The following is a 21,678-nucleotide window of genomic DNA, read 5'->3' as shown; positions in this document are numbered from 1 at the left end:
TCTCCACCTCCCAAGTAGCTGGGACCACAGGCACCCGCCACAACGCCCGGCTATTTTTTGGTTGCAGCTGTCATTGTTGTTTGGTGGCCCAGGGTGGATTCAAACCTACCACCTTAGGTGCATGTGGCTGGCGCCTTAGCCACTTGAGCCACAGGCGCCAAGCCCCTTAGAGCTTTTTGTGACTCTTATGAAAAGAATCCTAAGACCCAGACTAAGACATCAAAATCATTATTCTGAAAGTATGATTTCTTAGTATTGTATTTTTTAAAATAACTCATCACTGGAACTTGGCTTTGTGAGGTATTACTTCTCTTCAAAAAGGAAGGAAAATAAAGTAATTCCTTTAAATTTTGACAATTTTTTGAAAATTAAAGACACTGCATTTTCTTTTAAAATTATATGTACAATATAGGCATATCAAATATCAAAAAAATACGGTAATATGTGTAAGGTTCTAATTTGTAAAGTATTCACTGAAAGATAACTTGGAATACAACTCACACCACGTAACACTGTGCAGGTGTGGGTGTGGCAATGCTCTTTTCTCATTGGAAATGTTTTAGTGCCCTGAGAGTTTAGGACACTAATTCAGTGTAAAAGCAGACAGGTGCTGCACCTGTGGGTCAGTTAGTAGGGCGCCGGAACCATATCCTGAGGATGGCGGGTAGGGTCCCAGCTACTCAGGAGGCTGAGGCAAGAGAATCGCCTAAGCCCAAGAGCTGGAAGTTGCTGTGAGCTGTGATGCTACAGCACTCTACAAAGGGTGACAAAGTGAGACTCTGTGTCAAAAAATAAAAAAAAAAAGCAGACAGGTGCATAGGGAGGGATAGATTCTTCAAAGTCTTAAAATTCTGGAGATTGAAAAAAGATAAGGGTCTTTGTAATACAGACTATAGCTCCAGAAAAATACAAGAAAGAACAGTTTTCTGGTATTTCACATAATCTGAATTTGAATCTTATCATAGTATCATGATGCTGGTAGTTGCTTTTGAACTCCAACAGCAGGTGTGTGAAGTTCCCTGCTGGTGCTCCCGGGCCTCTGAGGCAGCAGGACAACAGGGGAGTGGAAAATAGAGTTCTCAGTCACCAGGGGCTACTTCCCATGGGGGAGTGACTATGTTCACACGTCTACTCTACATTCTCTTGTAGTTTAGTGCAAGGGAGAAACTACTGGGGCTGATATGCCTGTGCAGTTCAGAACAGATAACCGTAATGGCTTAACAGCGTGGGGGGAGAAGAAATGCCTGCTCAAAGGTATGCCGTGATAATAATTCTTGTCTACTAAAGGGCAATGTTACTATCCTGCCTTCTTTTGAGGACTGTCAAATCGTGCACTTTCCACAGGAGTTGATGTGATTTGTCAGGCACAGGAAGCCTCAGTAACGCGAACTGTCTTGGCAAGAGACTTGAAATATAAGTGGTTATTGACTCTAATTTGAGTCTCAACCAGTTTATTAGAATCACCTGAGGTGCCTTTAAAACCAACGGGTGCTCAATTTCCACTGCAGATCAATTTAAATCCTCACCCTGAGGGATGGGCCTGGGCACTGGGGTATTTGTTGATGGTTTCAAAAGCTTCCCAAGTGATTCTGATATTTAATTAGATTGAGTTGCATTGCTCTGAAAGGAAGGTAGCCAGGGCAAAAATGGCTTCAGGGTTGTTTTTTGGTCTATGTGGACAGCTTTCTATGGCCTTACTGTATGGGGATTCATTTTAGGGCTCAGGGTATTCTATTCTGTGGATAATGAAGTCTGAGGAAACCAATATCTAAGTAAAACATCAGCCTCATATTTCGATTCAAATGAGTCTGGACTGTTGCTGTAAATGTCAACTTTGTCTTATGGAGGCAGAGCCCAGCAAGTTGTCCAAAAGCAGCAGAGTGCGCAGGAGGCTAGTGTAGGGACCAGGTTGCTCTTGGGGTCGGGGTTGATATGGATGCCATGCAAGCAGGTGCCTCAGTGAAAACTCAGGCGAGGGCTAGCTCAAGACTGAAAAATTCAGCTCATGGCTATGATCGAAAGAAAACAAACGTGGTAGCTTTCCTACCAATAAATCATTAAAATTTGCTTTCAAAATGACCGAAATCAGCCATAGGACTGATTTCATTTTGGATTTGGTAAACAGAATGAACATTTGAACCTATCTACCGAGAAGATTCGCCTCTCCTTGCCAACCACTTGGAGCCATCAGTCCGAACCCGTCGAGACATAAGTGTTCCAGTTCTACAGGAACTAGATTGTTAGAGAAAAAGCAAGTCATCTCTCTGTGAGGGAACAGTCAACCCCCCAGGTGGGAGTGCTGACAGCCTTAGAATAGAGGAGAAACCACGGGACCACCTTTATCTTGGCAGGTGCTGGGAATGATCAGGAGGAGTCTAAAACCATACATTCTTCATCCTAGTTGCAACCACATCATTAAATGGAGAATGCCTCCGAGTCTGTGCCTGAGGGAGGTGTTTGTAATCGGGCACTTTAGTCAGTGGCACTCTGCACGCTGCCCCATACAGATCCTTCCTCTTTGAGGACATCATTCCAGTTTAAAAGGCAACTCAGATCTGGCAGAAGACATTGTTTCCCATTTACCTGGAGACTTTTGCTTTATCGAATTTAACCAATATTGCCCATCCTTAAATAGATGTTTTACTTACTGAAGTTTTCTAAGGTACGTTAATTGTATTTGGGGCTTTGCTATTTTGCTGACGACTTGAGCTCTCTCTAGCAGATGCTGAAGAGTGTGAGCTAAAGTGGTCCTGTGGGGGCTTCTCATCGAGAACAGTTCTTACTGAATTAAGGACCATGCCCTATCAAAGAAATCTCAGAACTTCTGGAAATGGACATGGGATGCTATGTATCGGATACTCACAGGACGACTTCCACATGGTCCAAAGCCCACTGATCATGACCTGTTCCATTGTGGCGTGGTTGCCACCAGCGCAATAAAACTCCTTTCATCCGTGCCTCCCTGGGTCACAGAAGGACAAAGCAATTACAGACTAGGAAACAGAACTTTCTGGAATGTGACTTCTAGACTTCAAATACTATAATATTATCAAACTATTATAATATGGTCTAAATCAACAAAGCTTTGGGCATAGATTCCAAATTTGCTTAGGGATAGACCTCTTCTAAGCAGCATTAAATTTTACTGGCTACTCAAAGACTTGTAAAACTTTTCCATTTCTATTCCTCCTTCCCCTCACCCCAGTAGGACCTGGAAGAGTGACAGACTGATCAAAAACATGAAGTGGTTTCTGTGTGACAGGTGCTGTACCAGGAGTTAGGCTTATAATGTGGAGCAAAACTGACATGACTGCTTGTCCTCAGTACATTTTCAAACTAGCATATCCAGGAAGAAATAAAAAATGTTTTCTTTCTCTTTCTTCTCTCTCTTTCAGACTTGATCTCACTCTGTCAGCTGGCCAGAGGGCTACAGCCTCAGCCTAGCTCACAGCAACCTCCAACTCTTGGGCTCAAGTGATGGTCCTGACTTAGTCTCTGAAGTAGCTGGGACTATAGGAGCCCACCACAATGCTTGGCTAATTTTCCCATTTTTTATAGAGATGGGGTCTTGCTCTTGCTCAGGCTGGTCTTGAACTCCTGGCCTCAAGCAATTTGCAGACCTCAGCCTCCCACAGTGGTAGGATTACTGGTATGAGCTACTGCACAAAGCTCAAAAATATTTTCTAAAGGAACTAGAAATATTGGTTTAAGGAAGAGACATGTGCAAAAAAATAAAAAAAAAAGCCTTTGCATTTAGTTATTTTTTATTCCCTTTTGTCCTTATTCCTCGTTTTAATATTTGCCTCATGTGGCTCATGCCTGTAATCCTAGCACCCTGGGAGGCTGAGGTGGGTGGACTGCCCTGAGCTTAGAGGTTCGAGACCAGCATGAGCCAGAGTGAAACCCCATCTCTACTGACACAGAAAAAACTACCTGGGCTTATAGCAGGCACCTGTAGTCCCAGACATTTAGGAATGGCATGAGGATTGCTTGAGCCCAAGAGTTTGAGTTTGCTGTGAGCTTTGAGGATGCCCCAGTATTCTACTAAGGAGGACAGAATGAGACTCTTGTCTAAAATAATAATAATAATAATAATAATAACAACAACAACACAACTTTGGAGATCTGGGTTAGTCTTGGTCCTACCAGCACCTACTTTGGTGGCATTGGTTGAGTAACTTCACTCAACTTCTACCTCACATTCTGTGATTCCTGGGGACTGTGCATAAGACCATGTGTTTCCATTCAGGCCACTTACAGGGGAACATTGTAAGACACTCTCTGAGCTTGTGTGAAGTCCTTTGGCTGGTGTTGAGCGATGACCTGCCAGGTGATCCCGTTGTTGACACTGTATTGCAGCAGCACAGCTTTGTCCACGGCATGGGGGCCACTCAGGTCACTGTTGCAGCTGTCCGTCTGGGCCGTGCTCCCAATTTGCAAAACAAACATGATTTTGCTGAAAAACACAGGAGAAGTCATCTTGAAACAAAAATCAGGGAGTATTAAAGGAGATACTTCCTTTATATCTTTTCTGTTCCCAAAGTCCACAATTTCCAAGTTCATAATTTAGTAAAAATAGAAGGTGTTCTTTTAGAATTTATCTAGCATGTTTTCTAGTTTTCACCAGAAAACCCATAATAATAGTAATAAAACCCCAAACCAGAAGCAGCCAGCTTACACATTAATAAAATGTATATTATCTTTTACATTATATACGTGAGAATACCTCACAAAGCTGATTTTCTACACAAAGAAAATGATTTGACTTTCAAAGATGTGTCTTCTTTTCATGATGCTGGTAAGATGTGTCCTCTTTTCGTGATGCTGGTAATCATGTAGAGTATTTCACCTAAAACACCTTCTATTCCCCGAAAGGTGACCTGGGCCAGACAGCTGAGGCCATGAAGAGGACAAGAATACAACCATAACATTTATGATACATACTTTCTGCAAACAGCTCCAAGCTGAATGCATCTAGACAAGGATAAATGTCTATTTGGGGAAAGGCCGTCTGGAGATGGGAGCTGAGGGGAAACTGAGTCAGGACACGCAGGCTCTGGGCCACATCTGCTATTCTGTCTGACACATGCTTTTGCTTTTTACAGGCATCCTTGCCCTTAGCAGACAGAGCTTTAGACATAGGAAATCCGTCCTCTTAAGATTCCTCATGTTAACATAGTGCCGTAGTGAAAGTAGCTAGTTGAATAAAAAATTAGACTTAAAACTTACCAATGCATACATTAATTTAAAACAGTCATTTGTACAGCATGGTATACAATTGCTAACCAAGCACCTAGCTGCAGCTGGGAGGGAAGACCGTAGCTTGTCTCTAGATTAAATCTGTGTTTGGTTTAGAAAAAATAGAGATGGGTAGACAGAACTCATAGTGTTCATGGTTTCCATATAAGAATTAAATTTATTATATCTTCATTGTTTGTCATATTAAAGGCCCCCCAAAACTGTAATATATATGCCTTTTGCTTCTGAAAATAGATTAGTAATATTTTCCACAGTGAAGTGCTTCCAGTGAACATATATCAGGTGTCCTCAAACTATGGCCCGCGGGCCACATGCAGCCCGCCCAGGACATTTATCCTGCCCACCAGGTGTTTTTGCCTCCACTGCCTGTCCTATTTAGCAGCCAGCTTGTCCCGGGGCCCACAGTCAGCCCTCTAATGGTCTGAGGGACAGTGAACTGGCTCCTGTTTACAAAGTTTGAGGACCCCTGACACATTCTCAGTAACCAAACATCTACTTTTCAAATATCCTCATAGCTACTGAACGTTTTTAGTGACTAATTTACAATAGTACTTTTTTTGTTCTTTTTGAGACAGAGTCTATGTTGCCCTGGATAGAATGCGGTGACATCACAGATCACAGCAACCTCAAACTCTTGGGCTTAAGTGATTCTCTTGCCTCCGCCTCCCAAACAGCTGGGACTACAGGCGCCCGCCACAAGCCCAGCTATTTTTTGTTGCAGTTGTCATTTTATTAGCTGGCCTGGGCAGGTTCAAATCTGCCAGCCTCAGTGTATGCGGCTGGCACTGTAACCACTGTGCTACGGGCACCGAGCCTACAGTAGTACTTTCTGAAGTCTTAGAATCTTTTCTTGAATCGTGCAGACAAAAAGCTGTGTTTGCTCTGGCTGAGGTGGCAATCGATCCTCTGTACGTCTCTTTCTCTGTCACTTCCCTATCCATTTGCAGGGTGTCTGTCTACTCTACGTTAATCTCCAGCTCCTGTAGCATGTGACAATTTAAAGCTCTCTCCACCCATCATTTTCTATTGTACCCACGTGCACTACGTACAGGCACACGTTTCACTGCTATGAATCTACGTCACCTACACATTCATATTTATATACTTGCTTGTTGCCAACATTAGACTGTCTTTATGATTATTCCTGGTCAATTATTTTATATTTGGCCATTTCTCTGGGCTTATGCCTAAGTCGCACACTCGGCCAGTATGTGAAGAAATAGAGAGCAACTCTATTGCAAGTTTAAGCAAAGCATGATTCTGAGTTGTGAAAACATATAATGCTGCTTTGTGCCCAATTCAAATGATGGTTATTTTTCCACTGCTTAGTGACATTTGTACCATGAGGTTCATCACCATATCCATAGACAGTAGATAGTAACCGAGCTTGTGAGCAGTTCTACAATTTAGAGCTTTGGTTACCTTGCTCGGGTGAGATCCAGAGGCTTGGTAGCGGCTTGCCTGATCTGACAGCCGTTAAAATAGAGTGAGTCGCCGTGGGCGTAGGGTGCCAGCTGTCCACAGCCACTTCCTATTACTCCACCTTGAATGGTCTCCCAGTTTGCCTCAGTAACTCTTGCTGACTCAAAATTATCTTTAATATAACTAGGAAGATCATGACTAAAAACAGAGCAATCGTCACCTAGAGGGAAAGAAATAATCACAGACATTAATTGGAGCAAGCAGAATCATAAAATATTAAGAGCAGTACCAAGTTCAAATTTCAGCTACTGGTCTTACTGTAATAATGGCAAAATACGAAGCAGATAAGCCTCCCAGAAAGAAATGTTTCTCCCTTTTGTTTTTGAGACAGAATCTCATTTTGTCACCCTTGGTAGAGTGCCATGGTGTCACAGCTCACAGCAACCTCAAACTCTTGGGCTTAAGTGATTCTCTTGCCTCAGTTTCCCAAGTAGCTGGGACTACAGGTGCCCACCACAATGCCTGGCTATTTTTAGGGGTCTTGCTCTTGCTCAGGCCGGTCATGAGCCCATGAGCTCAGGCAATCCACCTGCCTTGGCCTTCCAGAGTGCTAAGATTACAGGTGTGAGCTACCGTGCTGGCCAAAATATTTCTCTTTTGTTTTGGCAATTATTGGCTGACATTGTTGGAAAAAATCCCATTATATTTTAACCAAATGTTTCCCAAAGTATATAGGTGCTAATGTACTTATTGTGTAACTGTTGGTTAAATACCACAGCATCTGGCTGAAACTTGAATGTATACCAATGATGGATCTCAGGAGAGGGCTCTCACACTGCCATGAGAGGCCGCCCCAATTCCTTATTTCCTGGCATGATTTTGTAGAAGAAAATAAGCTAAGTCTTATTCTTGTTGTCCTTCCAGCTCTACATGTACTCATTGTTGAGGGCAGGATCTATATGTTATGTCATTGTTGATTCCAGTACCTATCTTAATACTTAATACGTATAAGATATTCAGTAGTGAAGCTGGGATAAATAAATTAATAGTGAATAAACTAGAAGAGTCTCTCAAAGGCCACTGAGCTGAAATTCTGGCATTTAGGTCAGACACTATATTAGCAACTGTGTATGTGCTTGCATGTCCCCTTGATTTAAGCAGTGTGTTTTTCTATTAAGTCCCTAATGGTTTGAAATTAAAAGGCCATAGTTCTATTGGGTCAGGGGATGGGGAAATTCCAGACATCTAGGACTCTCTTTGAGACATTTGATTTATTCATTTGCCTAAAGTTAAAATTCTCAAGCTAATATGTAGACAGACCCAGCTGGTCTCATGGCAACAGTATCAGGGGAGAAAAGAGATGGCTGAGTAATTTCTAACACTGGGGATGTGCAGCACTCTGCATTAATCACATCCATTTCATTTGGAGGCAAGGAAATAGCATCAACTAAGAAATCTAAATGCATCCTATTCCAGAATTCAGATATAGGGACTCTTACATTCTCTACTCAGGAAAGTTGTATAATTCTGTTTCTGCCTAGATAAAAGCCTCAGCTATGAGCCAGCAGGGCTGCTTAGAAAAAACATGGGTACTGATCTTTCTGACGTTTACTAGCTGTGTGATCTTAGGAAAGGCACTTAACCTCCCTGCATATCAGTTTCTTTACCTATCAAGTGGGAATAATTATATTAACCATAGATACGGGGCTATTATAAATACCAAAAGACTCTGAAGAAAGAGCTGGTGTATACTATGTGAGCAGTAAAGCATAGGCAGTGTAAGGATTCATTCAAAGCAGCTTTACTAGCATTGCTATCTGTATTCTAAGTGTTAGGCTAGGAGGATAGAATGGGAATTACGTAAAATGAACTTTGTGATGGTAGAGGCTGAAACCTGGTAGAGACATTGGCTCAAAGAAAAGCAGGCCGGTGGGGACTTCTAATAGGCCAACAGAGCAATTTTCTAACATGTGAAGGGTTGAGTAGAAACTCTGTCTCAAATAGATACTGAACCTAGAAACTCAAGCAGTGAGAATGTATTTTTTTTTTTGGAACCATGAAGGTTTTCTTGTGTGACAGAGAAGCCTGGGAAACAGAACATCTTAAGTAGTCTCAAGATAGTCTATGGCAGTGGTTCTCAACCTTCCTAATGCCGGGATGTATTTTCATTGTTACAAAGGGGTCGCAACACACAGGTTGAGAACTGCTGGTCTATGCATTGGAGGACAATGGCAATTGCTGTTGGAAGAGCTGGAAGAAGGATGGATATTGGCAAAGTATTTAGACATGGGCAGTTAGGCAAGAAGGAAAGTGCCCCGAAGTGGAAGTAAGTGTTGGGGGTATGGGTTGGGGTAGAGAGTTGTATGGCAGATGGGAATGTGAAGTACTATAGCATAGTTTATCTGGATTTTTATTTACCTATAAATGTAAATTTATATTTACAAAATGTCCTGAGTATATTTAAGTCTGTGGGTTTTTCTTTTCTTTTTAGAGACAGATTTTCACTCTGTTGCCCAGTATAATGGCACAATCAGAGCTCACAGTAACATTGAACTAGGCTCATCCTCCAAGTATATGCACATTACCACACCTGGCTATTTTTAAAATTTTGTGTAGAGATAGGGACTTGCTATGTTGCCTAGGTTGGTCTTGAATTCCTGGCTGGCCTCAAGAGATCCTCTTGCCTCAGCCTCTCAAAGTGCTGAGATTAAAGGTGTGAGCCACTGCACCTGATCTAAATCTGTATTTTCAAAAATAACTTTCAGAAACTATGCTTTGGAATAAATCATGCAGATAAATAAGGAGCAATTGCGAAGTGTATGTATCTCATGTCCCTCAAGGTAGAGTTTTCATTCATTTCTTAGTGGACTTCTGTCTACGTGTTAAGATGAGGAGAACTTCATGGCCTCTCATATTTCCACAGTGACAGTGTGAGATTCAGACCTTGGAAACTCTCATCGCAGATGCAGACGGCACCGGTGGTGCAGTATCCGTGCCCACTGCAGAGCTTGGGGCAAGCCTCTCCGATGTACACGTGGTCAATCGCCCAGCTTTGCTTCTCAGTTTCTTCTCCCTTCTGGATCCAGCGGAACTGTGTTGCACTGAAAGACCCAGGGAGGGCAGAAGGGATTCAGTAGGTTATTATTTCTTGCCTCCAGCCTCTGGCAATGGAGATGATTTCTGAGTAAAGGGCTTCCTAAACTTCTGTAGTACCCTGCGGGCAGAGGTTAGTGAACTTGTATCCCTCAGACTCTGGGAGTATAACCCAAAATGCCATTATTGAAGCATCTAACTTCCCTGAAAATTTTACGTGAATTCCCTATTCTTTTCTCTAATAAATATGCATCCATTTTTCTTATAGAAGCGTGTCATTTTCTAAATCTTTGAGTGAAGTGGATGCTGCTCTAGAAGACTGGCCGCCACTGTGTTTATCCTGCAGCTCTGTAATCTGTGCAGCTCTGCTCACTGCAGAGCGTCTGTTTCTGGACGAGAAGTGCAGCTGCTGGGGGAGCAGGACACTGGGGGAGAACCAGCCTTTGCGTCTGTCTTTCGGGCCTGTGTTTGAGATTAGCATATGCCATGGTATTTAGTCAAAACAAAATCTGAGCTCTGTGAGTGACTTAGAAATAAACTCCTGCTTCTTCTTGGGACATGCAATTGCCCTTTGGAGTATGGGTTAGTGAGAGAAGGGGAGGGCACTTGGGCTGCAAAAAGCTCTGGCTTATTTTACCTGAGGTTTCCAGCTCTCGGCACAAACTCTGGACATCCTGCCACATAATCGCACAGCTTGACCTCTGTGTGCACCTACCTGGAGGAGACGTGGTCAGGCAACTGGATGGTGATTCTCTTCCAGCTTGAGCTATTGACAGAATTGTAGATGGTGGCTTCGTGGAACTGGAAGGGTGAACAGCCAATGCTGTTGGAGGAGGAAGGCAGGCACTGGGTCTGCACGAGCTGCCAGGAGTCGGACCTGTGGAACCAAAGGCCATGTTGGGTAAATCCTATGAGGAACATATAATCTTTCTAATGTCAAGGTAGCCTTAGGGTCAGGTTAAATTAAGATCTTTTAATGCAAATTTCCTATATATATACACACACATATATGTTTTATAATTACATATTATAAAAGGAAAAAATAAAGATAATTTCTCATAAGATACACTCTGACTAACCATACTGATACATTCAGAGAGAATAGATTAAAATGACGGGATGCATGGTGGTGAATTCCAGTGGCTTCCTATTGGTATTGTCCCTAGAAATATATTTGGAATTGACTGCCAAAATTATCTGCTTACCCAAACTTAATATAATTAGTTGGTTTTTGTTTTTTTTTTTTTTTTTTTTTTTTTTTTTTTGAGACAGAGCCTCAAGCTGTTCCCCTGGGTAGAGTGCCATGGCATCACAGCTCACAGCAACCTTCAACTCCTGGGCTCAAGCGAGTCTCCTGCCTCCACCTCCCAAGTCGCTGGGACCACAGGCACCCGCCACAACACCTGGCTATTTTTTGGTTGCAGCCATCATTGTTGTTTGGCCGGTCCGGGCTAGATTCAAACCCACCACCTTAGGTGTATGTGGCTGGCGCCTTAGCCACTTGAGCCACAGGCGCTGAGCCAATATAATTAGTTTTTGAAAGTGGTAGTGGGGGACAGGGCTATCAATACCCTAACAAGGTAACTATAGTTTACCTTAGTAGCTTATTGTCAGGTTTCTAGCTAACTGTGCTAATAAGCTTCAGAAGATGTAACTCTGGCTCAAAAATATACAGATCATTCATTGATTAAAATTTTTGTTGGGGTTGATAAAAATGAGCACCATAAATAAAAGAGAGTTATACTTTGAGGACAAATGTAGTGCCTTACTTATTTTAAAATGTAAGTTTTTTTCTTGGTTATAGCCTCATATGAAAATGGAATTTTCTTGATTTGAAGGAAAAATTTGAAAATAAGGCATATGTATAAGCTTTATGCAAATGAAATTTATCTTAAAAAAACACACAGACCTCCTAATATACAAAGTTATCTCTTGTTTATTAACCATTTGGATTCTATATTCAAGTGTAGAGAAAATGTAAACATTTTTTTCACAAACCTTGCATCCTTAGTGTATTCTAACATTACAGAATGAAGGTCACCGCAAGAAGTAGCTTCACAACCCACCACAATCTAAAACAAACATAAAAAAGTCAATCTATAACTAAGATAAAATGATATCTAATATCATTAGTCAGAAATCCTATCTCTTTCTGTCATGATTCTGAGAGTTAATCAGAGAAGTTTTTACAGAGCGGCCTGCTGGGATGCCAAGAATGCATTCATTTGAGTCCTGTTAAAGAAATACAGTTTTGTGTAGAGATTAGAACCAGCTCTATTTACTTCATTAGTAAAATATATTAATCAAAAATTTGAGTAAAATAAATTAATTGGTCAGAAAAAAGGTAATATTAGGATAATTTATGGAAAGAAACTGAAATTGTTACTGGTTCATGAAATTTTCAATGACATCCTAACTTTCTTGATGCTATTATTAAATTGTTATTTGGAATTTAAAATAGCCATTTTTAATTACTTAACATTCATTCTTAGGGTTTTCTCTATTTCTGTGTGTATAAAAGTTCCATATTATATGCAATTTACATTTGAGTCATTAATAAGCATAAATGCTATAAAAATTTGGTGATTCAAATTTAAGTCCTAATCATCTATTTTTATGAACAAGTCCTCTTACAGTGCTGCTATTAGGGAAGGTTAGTGCTAAACTTTTAGGCTGTACATTCATGAATAAACAACTCAAATTCAAAGAAAGAATAAGAAGCATACTATAGTAATGGTAATAGGAGTCAATAAAATGCTGTGGTGTGTCAGAGAAAGAAGAGATTGTATTGGATGGGGTGGATTAGAAATAATTCATTAAATTGATGTATGTAGGCTGCCCCTGAAGAATGGGAAGAGTCTGAGAGGTAGAGAAAGATATTTGGGTGGAAGAAAGTGTGTCCACGAAGGCAGAAGTAGGTGGTGTGTCTGGAGCACAGCATGAAATATTGGGAGGTAAAATTAGAACGACTGGCTGAGTTTGGTAGAGCATGAATTGTAGTCTCAGGTGTTTGGCTCTAATTTGGTAAGCAGTGGACAGTCGTGAATGTTCTGAGAGCAGTAGACTGTGTGCTCAGAGCTGCTTATGCTTTATAAAGGTCAATCTGACTGTGATGTCAAAGAAGTGGAGACAGACTGGGGTGAACAGAGCGCTCAGTCCACTGTTGATGTAATTAGGGCCAGAATAGGTGTGGTAACACCGCAAACAGGGAAGACACAAGGGTATATGCAGTAGCCTATTAGACATAAAAGTGGAAAGATCAAAGACTGTTAGAAAACTTCAATCTAGTTACCAGGTAAAAGGCGGTGCCATCCACAGAAATAGGAAAATCAGAAGGAGGAGTTGGTTTGGGGATGAGACGGTATTATGTTCACTGTTAGACCTACTGAGTTGAGGGGCCAGTGAGCAAAGGTGTAGCAATATGCAGAGGCTATTAACAATACAGAATTAACTGTTTGTAACCCAGCCACTGTTGTATATGCAGATTTGATATTTGTTCTTTAAGATACGACACTTTAAGCCAGAGAACTGGATAAAATTCCTGATGGAGAGACTGTCTATGGAGGGAGGAAGGGTCATATGTACTGAGAAATGCTGACATGTGGTGGGCAGAGAGAAGGAGAGCCAGAAAGGAGATAGAAGGAGAAATCAAAGAGGTATGGGGAGAACCAGCAGAGAACTCAGAAGCCTCGGGGAGGAGAAGGTCAGGCTGGAGAGGGCAAGGACAACAGTGTTGTCCGACTGGAGAGGTGAGGAACGGGTGAAATATGCTGGATTGCTGAATTTCTGAGGACAAACTTTTTTTTTTTTTTTAAAACCAATAGACTTGCTTAGAGAAGAAACTTTCAGTCTCTTTAGATCTGGGTTGACAGAAGTGCCAAGAGAGGAGGCCCCAGTCCACTCAGTCGCTGGAGGACTTTGATACGGGCCACAGTGTGAGCCTGGGAGAGGGAAGGGAAATCTTCACTCTTGAGGGACCAGGAATGGACACGGAGGGGTGGAATAACACTGCATATGACCTTGTACATCCTTCATTTCACTAAGAATAGTCCCAAGAGAGTGGTTGCATTTGGGGAGCTTGCCTCACCATCCAGGCTCTGAAGGAGTTGAACATAGAGTCAAGGCAAAAAGCAAAGTCATTTTTATTTCTGCTAATAAGGATTCTTACTGTTAACCATCACTGTAGTACCTTTAAACAACAACAAAAAAAGGAATTCAAATAACTCATGTCTTTAAAATGACCTAGTAATAAGCTGCATTCCTGATTTTAGTATCAGGAGCAAGCTGTATTTCTGTAATGCCTTTTTTAAAAAGCATATTTTGAAATAGAAAGACGTCAATTGGCATTGCTCTTTCTCTCTGAATGTCTCACTATTAATCACCTGTTATGCCTTCCTTTCCATCATTCTTTGTGAATAAAATATACAGTTTAAGAGATTTGAGAGGCCCCTGTAATTCTGTGAAGGTTTGAGAAATCCTAAGTGGGCAAATGTACAGGTTTGTGAAGTTGAAGACAAAGGAAAAGGGAAAGATAAAGAAAAAGATCAGATGAAGAAGCACATGGCTTGCTGCATATAACAGGCATCCAGCAAGAGACAGAGACAGAGAAATAGAGATGGGACGGGGTGGAGAGACAGAGAGATGGGAAGAGAAAGAACTGTGCCACATGAAAGGGAGGGAGAATTACAGAGAGCTGGAAGTAGGTAGAGACTCCGACGTGAGCTTTCTATTTACTGAATTTGGGAAACTGAAATAAAGATTATAGTATGAGATCTAACATAGTTACATTTCTTGCTATGTCCCAAGATATTCAGACATTTTATCTGTGCTCAAATAATTATGCTTGAATAAAGATCTTTGCAAAAGATTACCTATTTTTATTCATAAGATAGTCTCTTTTAATAAATGAAATTGATTATTTCCTTAGACTTGTCTTAATAAACGCTGTCTCCCCATCCTCCAAAAGTAATGACACATTTTGTATGGAAGAGGCACTTCCCCTTACTTTAAACTGCATCATGTATCCTGGCTGGATAATGAGTTCCCGGGAGGAGAGAGCATTGTGAGTCTTGTCCTTCTTTTTGTTTGGCCAGTAGAGGTGGAAGGATGGATTGCCACAGAATCCCGCAGTCCTTACTGCATTAGGGTAGAAACTCCAGTTTTCTTCATGGGAAGCGCCTTCTGTTAAGATAAGTCAGAAACAGTACCGTGTGTTATTCTCTTGAACTGAATGGTTTATTGTCGATTACTTAAATGCTTATGCTGTAGCTTTTTGCTTACTTTAGGATTGATTTTTATTTAATTGCACACATCCAAGATAAGAAATCAAATTTAGAAAAGATCATTAAATGCTATAGTAATGATCACCCCACTTTTAAAATGCAATTGCTAGTCTGGGTAACTTAACATTACAAAGTTGTACCATTATCATTGGTACACTTTGTTAATTTAAGCCAGTGCATTATGCCTCTCTGTGACACAGAAATTACTAAGGAGACCTAGAGTATTTTGGGGCACTGAAGTTTCAAATTATATTTAAAATAAGACATTTTGTCTTTAACAGGAGTTATTAAATTCTCGGTTGACATTTAAACAGGCATCCAATTTAGAGGATTTATAAGCCACTGGACAAAATCATAGCTAACATGCTGAACAGGAGCATATGCCAGGCACTCTTAAAAATGCTTTTTATGTACAAACTCATCTGAAGGCATACACAGATAAAAGGCTCACAGCAAAAACCAAAAACCAAAAACCAAAAACTGTTCAATGTCTTGTTTGTTACCATCATCAAATGTGTCCACCAATTGGCTGGGATTGATTTCTGCTCCTCCGATCAAAATGTTGTCTAGAGCCCACTGAGCACGCTCCACTCCAGAAACCACAATTCCATTGCTGATCACGAAAGGCTGCCACCAGCGAAGTCGAGTCGTGTTGGTGAGGGCCTCCTCAGGAAGAAGTATGTAGTCATGTCTAACAGAAATGTATTTCTGGTAATCCATCTCATGGAGCAAAGTCCAAGTAATTCCTATGACAAGAAATATACCAAACACAGTGAATATATCTGGGACCTCTTCCCCCAACAAACCACCAGTATACTGCAGATGTAAGATTTCTAAAGAAATTTCCAACCAGGAAATGAGAACTGATTTTGCAGCCGATGATATTTAGAAATACTTGGACAAAATGAAAATACTGAAGTAAAAATGATATTTTCCACTTTTAAAATTTCATTCTAGATTTTTATATGCATAAATAATGAGATACACACGTTTTGCATGTTTCTAGATAATAACTTCCAGTATTTAAAAATGTAGCTATTATGGTTTTATGCAATTTGTAATTAGTTGGACTGGTATGAGGGTTATTTCTTATTGCTTGATAAAACTGCAAGTGGGATGTTTAAATTACTTAAGAAAACATCTTTCAAATACCCTAAAGTACTTTAGGATCACCAATCAGCTAGTAATTACAAATGATATCTACCTGCCAAAGCGAATTTTCTAAAGATATCATGGTACTACTTGTCTAGTTTTAGCTAGTCCAAAATAATAAAACATTATTGCATTAAAGTATTCTGTGACAGACTCATGAATGCAGATTACTTTCTTTTATAATTACCAAAGATTTCTGTAGATTTTCTACACCATTTATTAAATATGTGCCCACACATAAGCTTTTAAAAATGCTTTAAAATAACGTTTTACTTGGAAAATCATATAATTCATAATCAAGCTTCAGTAACCATAGAATTTTTTCTTTCTCTCTCTCTTCCTTTTTTATTTAAATTTTTTTTTACAGAGTCTTGCTCTGTCACCAGGCTAGAGTACAATGGTGAAATCATAGCTCCCTGCAACCTCCAACTCCTGGGCTCAAACGATCCCTGGTCCTTGGCCTCTCAAAGTGTTGGCATGACAGGCATGAGCCACCATACCTGGCTGGTTATTTTCTTTATTCATAAAAGTTAGAGTTTGTTTGTTAATGTGATTTAGTTCTTGTTCCCTTTTGGGGGTAGATTTTGCATGAGGAAGTTATATGTATGGAATATGTAATGCAAACACTATCTAATGTAGCTTTTTCTTAGTGACTTTCATGATTTCCTGACTTTGTGAAGTCAGCGAAGCTCTTCAGATGTTTCTGAGGGTGTTGGATAGAATGTGGGCCTCTGCTCTGAGCATGGCTTTCACCCCCATGACGTACCTCCATCGGTAGAGTAGTCCAGCAGCACGCCTTCCTTCCGGCAGACAGGACGGTGGCAGGAGGTCATGTTGTTCTCGCTACCGATGCGCCCCCAGTACTGCAGGAACCTGAACACAAGCATGTTATAGGTCAGGGTAATCAATTAAACAAACACTCCAGCCCTGGGTAACAATTTCTTCCACACGTGTTCCTCACTTTGGGGCCAAATTGCTATGTTGCAGTGGAAATAATAAAAAAATCAACGTACTTTGCCCCTCTGAGATCCAAATCTTGAGTAATAGCTTGTCTCACAGTGGATCCCCCAAAGTAGAGTGCAGTGTTCTCAGCAAGAATCCCACACTCGGTGCAAGTACTTCCACCTTCTAAGGACATCCACAAGTCAGGCTTGATTTCTTCACTGTCAAAGCGCTCCTTCAGGAAAGTCTGGCGAAAAGTCAGTGGGATGTGGTTTAAAATAACAATTGCAGGTAATAACTGTGGAATCCTTACTATAGAGTTACATCTTGGACTTAAAAAATAGAGAGCTGATTTCACGTGGTTTCAAGTGCTATGTTTAAAAGACAACAGGATAGCTCCACAATGTCCTTTCATCATATCCTGGAGATGATTTAAACTGCTTAAATAGTATTTAATAGTTAGAATTTAAAGTCTGGAAAAGACGCTTAAAAACAACTGTGAAGTTGACTATAATAGTTAACACTCCTATTTGTAAAAAGTTATTTAAGCGTATACCCCGAATATGTTTACATAGTATACAAAACTACTACTATACTACTATAATTTATTATGTTATGAAACATGCAGAAAAAAAAGAAAACTGAAAGGAATAAGACAAACTATAAACAGACGATCTAGCACTTTCCCCCCAACATTCCCCACTGGATTGTCCTGGAGTGTGCCCTCAGCGTCGGAGATTGCGCTAAAGGCAGCCGGGATCCTTTAGCTTCTAACACAGAGTGAATATAGAATGTCTGTAGGGTTAGGCAGGGACATTTGAACCAAAGATTTCTGTATTAAGTCAAAAGAAAATAAGCCTTAGAAGGCAGTTTGAATGAATTTTCACACGTTGCTCAGGGCCAAGTTGTAGGGTAATGAGGTACTGAAAGTCTAAGCTAGGGTCTCTGGGTCTCCAGTTTACCCTTTTAACTATGAATGATCAACAAACAGGAATGGTCTATTTTCCAAAGACAGCATGTAAGATATTAAAAGTTCATGGCTACATTTTAGGTAAAATTAGCTTATCCTCAAATAATAATCAAGACCTTGATTTTGTTCTATTCATTCTGTCCATAGTACATTCATTTTGTCCACAACATAGTTTTGCACCGGATAGAGACACAATGTTTTTTGTTTTTCTAATCACTAAAAATAGCTCATGAAAACAATTTGCCATAGTTGCAATTACAATAATTGTCTACAGAAAAACTGTGTTTTCTCAGTTCTTTAGGAGAGGTGTCTTTTAATTGCTATCTTATCACATAGTTAAAATGATTTAAACAGACACTCCTTTTCTCCAACTTAGGTTATAATCAATTCAATGGTTAAAGACATGTGTTACCTGTTAGTCTTTACCTTACTAATGGTTAGCAAATGAACATGATTTTATAATTGAAGGTTTGTACGTAAAAAAACCAAGAGTCAGAGGAGATGCATGGTTAATCATGTAAACTCTTACTAGAAAGATGAGTCAGAGTTTATAAATTTGTACAATTTGTTATCCAACTGAGGAAACTAATAAAGTTTGAATGTTCATAAAAGAAAGTAGATTTTTTAGTATTAATTACCTGTGGCATCTAAAACAATATGTCTCATGGGATAACCTGATTTGTTAAAAATAGAGTAATAGCTTCAGACCCCCTGAGCACTGTTCAAGTTTTATTTAAAATTCTTGAATTCCAAAGTTGATGATGTATTGCAGAAAACAAAAATGCTCTCATACATTGGATTCAATCACTTGTGCTTTTTTTTTTTAGCTTAGTCATTTTTCTGTTATAATGAATGAATAGAACGCGTATTTTGCAACTGTGTTTGGCAACTATATTCACTTTGCATATTAAATAATGATGTAACAACTAAAGCTTTCAAAAATGACCTTTCTATCCTTTTATTTTATTAAGTCATTTGGACATAGATCATGAATACATTTATGCCATTGTGGGAATGTGTTGATTATTTGTACAAATTGGAGGGCTTACATCCTACTATTAACATAGCCTTCACCTCTTTTACCCAATTACAGTGTTAAGACATTTGTTTTCTACACTTGATAGATACAACTTGTACTTGCAATATGCTCCATAGGTGCGGTCCCCCTATAACCCTCTGTCTATCGACCCACCCTCCTTCCTCCTCCATCCTAGGCTACAGTTGTGATTCATCTTTCATATGAAAGTATGAGTGATTATAAATTGGTTTCCTAGTGGTACTGAGTATTTTTTTTCCATTCCTGAGATACGATCTTTCTATTCTTAATATATAACCACATTTTAGCAGTTAATAAATCAGAACACAGAATTTTCCAAACAAAAATTCAGGCACTGTTCAGGCCTTTTTGAAAATGTGGTCTTTGGTGATAATGTATCTATTATTTGCTTTATTTCATAACAACAACAGCAATAACAACAGTATCCTTGTTCAGATAGATTATTAATTGAAAAAGTGAAGGAAAAAAATGGCTTAATATTGATTCTAAATTAAGAATCTCTTTAATAAAAATAAACCCAGAATGTTTATGGCAATGTTTTTCAACCTCTTTTATTTCATGGTATATTTGAACTTATACTTAAACTTCCACAGACCCTTAAATTATGTTGATCCAAAAAAAAAAAAAAAAAAAACCAGAGTGAAGAAAAGAATAGGCTTACTGTGCTCTGAACTTCTTTCAAAGATAACTTAATTAATGATCTTTAAAAAGTTTTATGGCACACCAGCTGAAAATCACTGGTTTAGTCTTTATTAATCCATATAATCTGGATTATTTTATGAATTGGGTAAATTGTACTAATACTCTTAAATCTAAGAAACCCAAGACATATTTTAAAAAGTCTATGCAAAAGACGTATTTCCTGGGGAACTGGAGAGCACTGTGATTATTGAGTTGGTTCTTAGGTGTGGCCAGCAACATCAGGCTTCTGTGTGGGGCCTTCACTTTACCTTTAGAGTGTGAGTCAAGTAGCAGTTTGGCCCAGAGTATCCTGGATCGCAGATGCACTGTTCCTTTAAGCAATCTCCATGGCCCCTGCAGTTGTCCGAGCATCCAGGGCCCAGGTAGAAATTGTCGATTGCCCACTGCATATCCGAGTACTTCTGATAGAACCTAAACCTTACTGGACTATTGATAATGCAAAAGAAAAAAATGTTAACTTTATTCTGATCCATTTTCCTGCATGTGTATTCAGCGCTCAAGGAAAAACATTGAAGACACTCTTAATGGGTGAAGTGGATTAATAAAAACTGATTCCTGAATACCATTATCTTTATATTTTTAGCAATGGAACTTTAAAGCTTTATATTGAAATTTTAATTTAAATTTTATAATACTTAAGCAGATTTGCACAAAATGAAAATCAGTGGAACCTCTAAATATTTTAAATTAAAAATCTGTAACTTTCATAAATCATTTCATAGGAACTGAAGTTCTGTGCAATGTAGATTCATTAATTGCATTTCTGAAATTATACAGAAGGTGAGTGAGGCCTTTGACAGAGCCCTGTCGGCACAGATACAGCCCTCAGGTGGCTGGCAAACAGCAACTTCTGAATTCCCTGAAGGCACCCAATATTCTCAGAGTAACTATGCTAATTAGAAAACAATTTTGAAAGGGTTATATTAAAGGAAAACTTCCCTGAGACTTTAATTTCATCACTGTTCTTCTGGGGAAAAAGCCTCATAGTTAACCCACATTATTTTGGTTTAAAGAGCTCAAAGTGTATGAGGGAACTTTCTAAGGTGATACAGATGTTCTGTATCTTGCTGTATGTGATTGTTACATGGGCTCTCAAGAGTAAAAACGTACTGAACTGAATGATTAAGATGTATGCATTTTATTGAATAGAAATTATACGTCTCTATTAAAAAAAGAAGAGAACAGTAGGAGAAAATGAGGCTATGAAATAATTATTGTAATATAACTCTCCTAACCCATGAGTGGCTAATTTTTGTCAATGGAATGCATGAAGCTGCTGTTCTGGTTCTCTCGGAAAGAAAAACAACTCTCTTTCTCTCCTATTGGACGCTGGGAAGGAAGCTCCAGTTCTCTGGCCATCATCTTTGTTTATAATAGCAAAACCAGCCAGAGGGAGCTGAGGACGGCCACAGAGAGCTGAGGACGGCCTCAGTGCTGTGGACAGCAGTGCAAAGCATAAGAGAGTAAGAAAGAACAGTGTCATTGGAGACAATGTTGAACCTCACATCAACCAATCCCAGAGTCACTTATTTTTGGATTCTTTCATTATAGACACAATAAATTTTAAGCCAATTTTTATTAGGCTATTACTTGTTGCTAAAAGCATCCTGATTTCGTTTCATAGCATGTTAATTGACTGAGTCCTTTAGATTCATTCCAGTAAACTCTGAGGGGTCATATAGGAAATAATATCTATGGAACACTGGAAAAGCCAGGCTTAAACACCTTATTCAAAGGATTTGTTATTTTCTGGTTATATATCAACATCTGTTTCACAAGAAGTTCTTCATTTAGCCAGA

General features: G+C 39.6%; 1 protein-coding gene and 1 pseudogene across 2 annotated transcripts in view; one reads left to right on the top strand and one right to left on the bottom strand.

Annotated features, from left to right (window-relative positions):
* RELN (reelin) overlaps window positions 1-21,678 on the bottom strand; it is a 479,973-nt gene that overhangs the window by 8,846 nt on the left and 449,449 nt on the right. For both annotated transcript variants that reach the window (XM_003782608.3, XM_023518943.1), the window contains 11 exons: window positions 20,128-20,305; window positions 17,222-17,397; window positions 16,975-17,081; window positions 15,560-15,802; window positions 14,780-14,955; window positions 11,773-11,846; window positions 10,490-10,651; window positions 9,625-9,782; window positions 6,682-6,901; window positions 4,259-4,456; window positions 2,864-2,962 (listed from right to left, as the gene is read on the bottom strand). In XM_003782608.3, the coding sequence (XP_003782656.1) occupies window positions 2,864-2,962; window positions 4,259-4,456; window positions 6,682-6,901; window positions 9,625-9,782; window positions 10,490-10,651; window positions 11,773-11,846; window positions 14,780-14,955; window positions 15,560-15,802; window positions 16,975-17,081; window positions 17,222-17,397; window positions 20,128-20,305 (1,791 nt within the window). The remainder of the gene's footprint in view (window positions 1-2,863; window positions 2,963-4,258; window positions 4,457-6,681; window positions 6,902-9,624; window positions 9,783-10,489; window positions 10,652-11,772; window positions 11,847-14,779; window positions 14,956-15,559; window positions 15,803-16,974; window positions 17,082-17,221; window positions 17,398-20,127; window positions 20,306-21,678) is intronic.
* On the top strand, window positions 4,581-4,636 carry LOC111721987 (annotated as a pseudogene).

Source organism: Otolemur garnettii, unplaced genomic scaffold (genome assembly GCF_000181295.1).
Source record: "Otolemur garnettii isolate 467f Iridium unplaced genomic scaffold, OtoGar3 scaffold00005, whole genome shotgun sequence".
NCBI lineage: Eukaryota > Metazoa > Chordata > Mammalia > Primates > Galagidae > Otolemur > Otolemur garnettii.
This window is presented reverse-complemented; position numbering and strand designations above follow the sequence as displayed.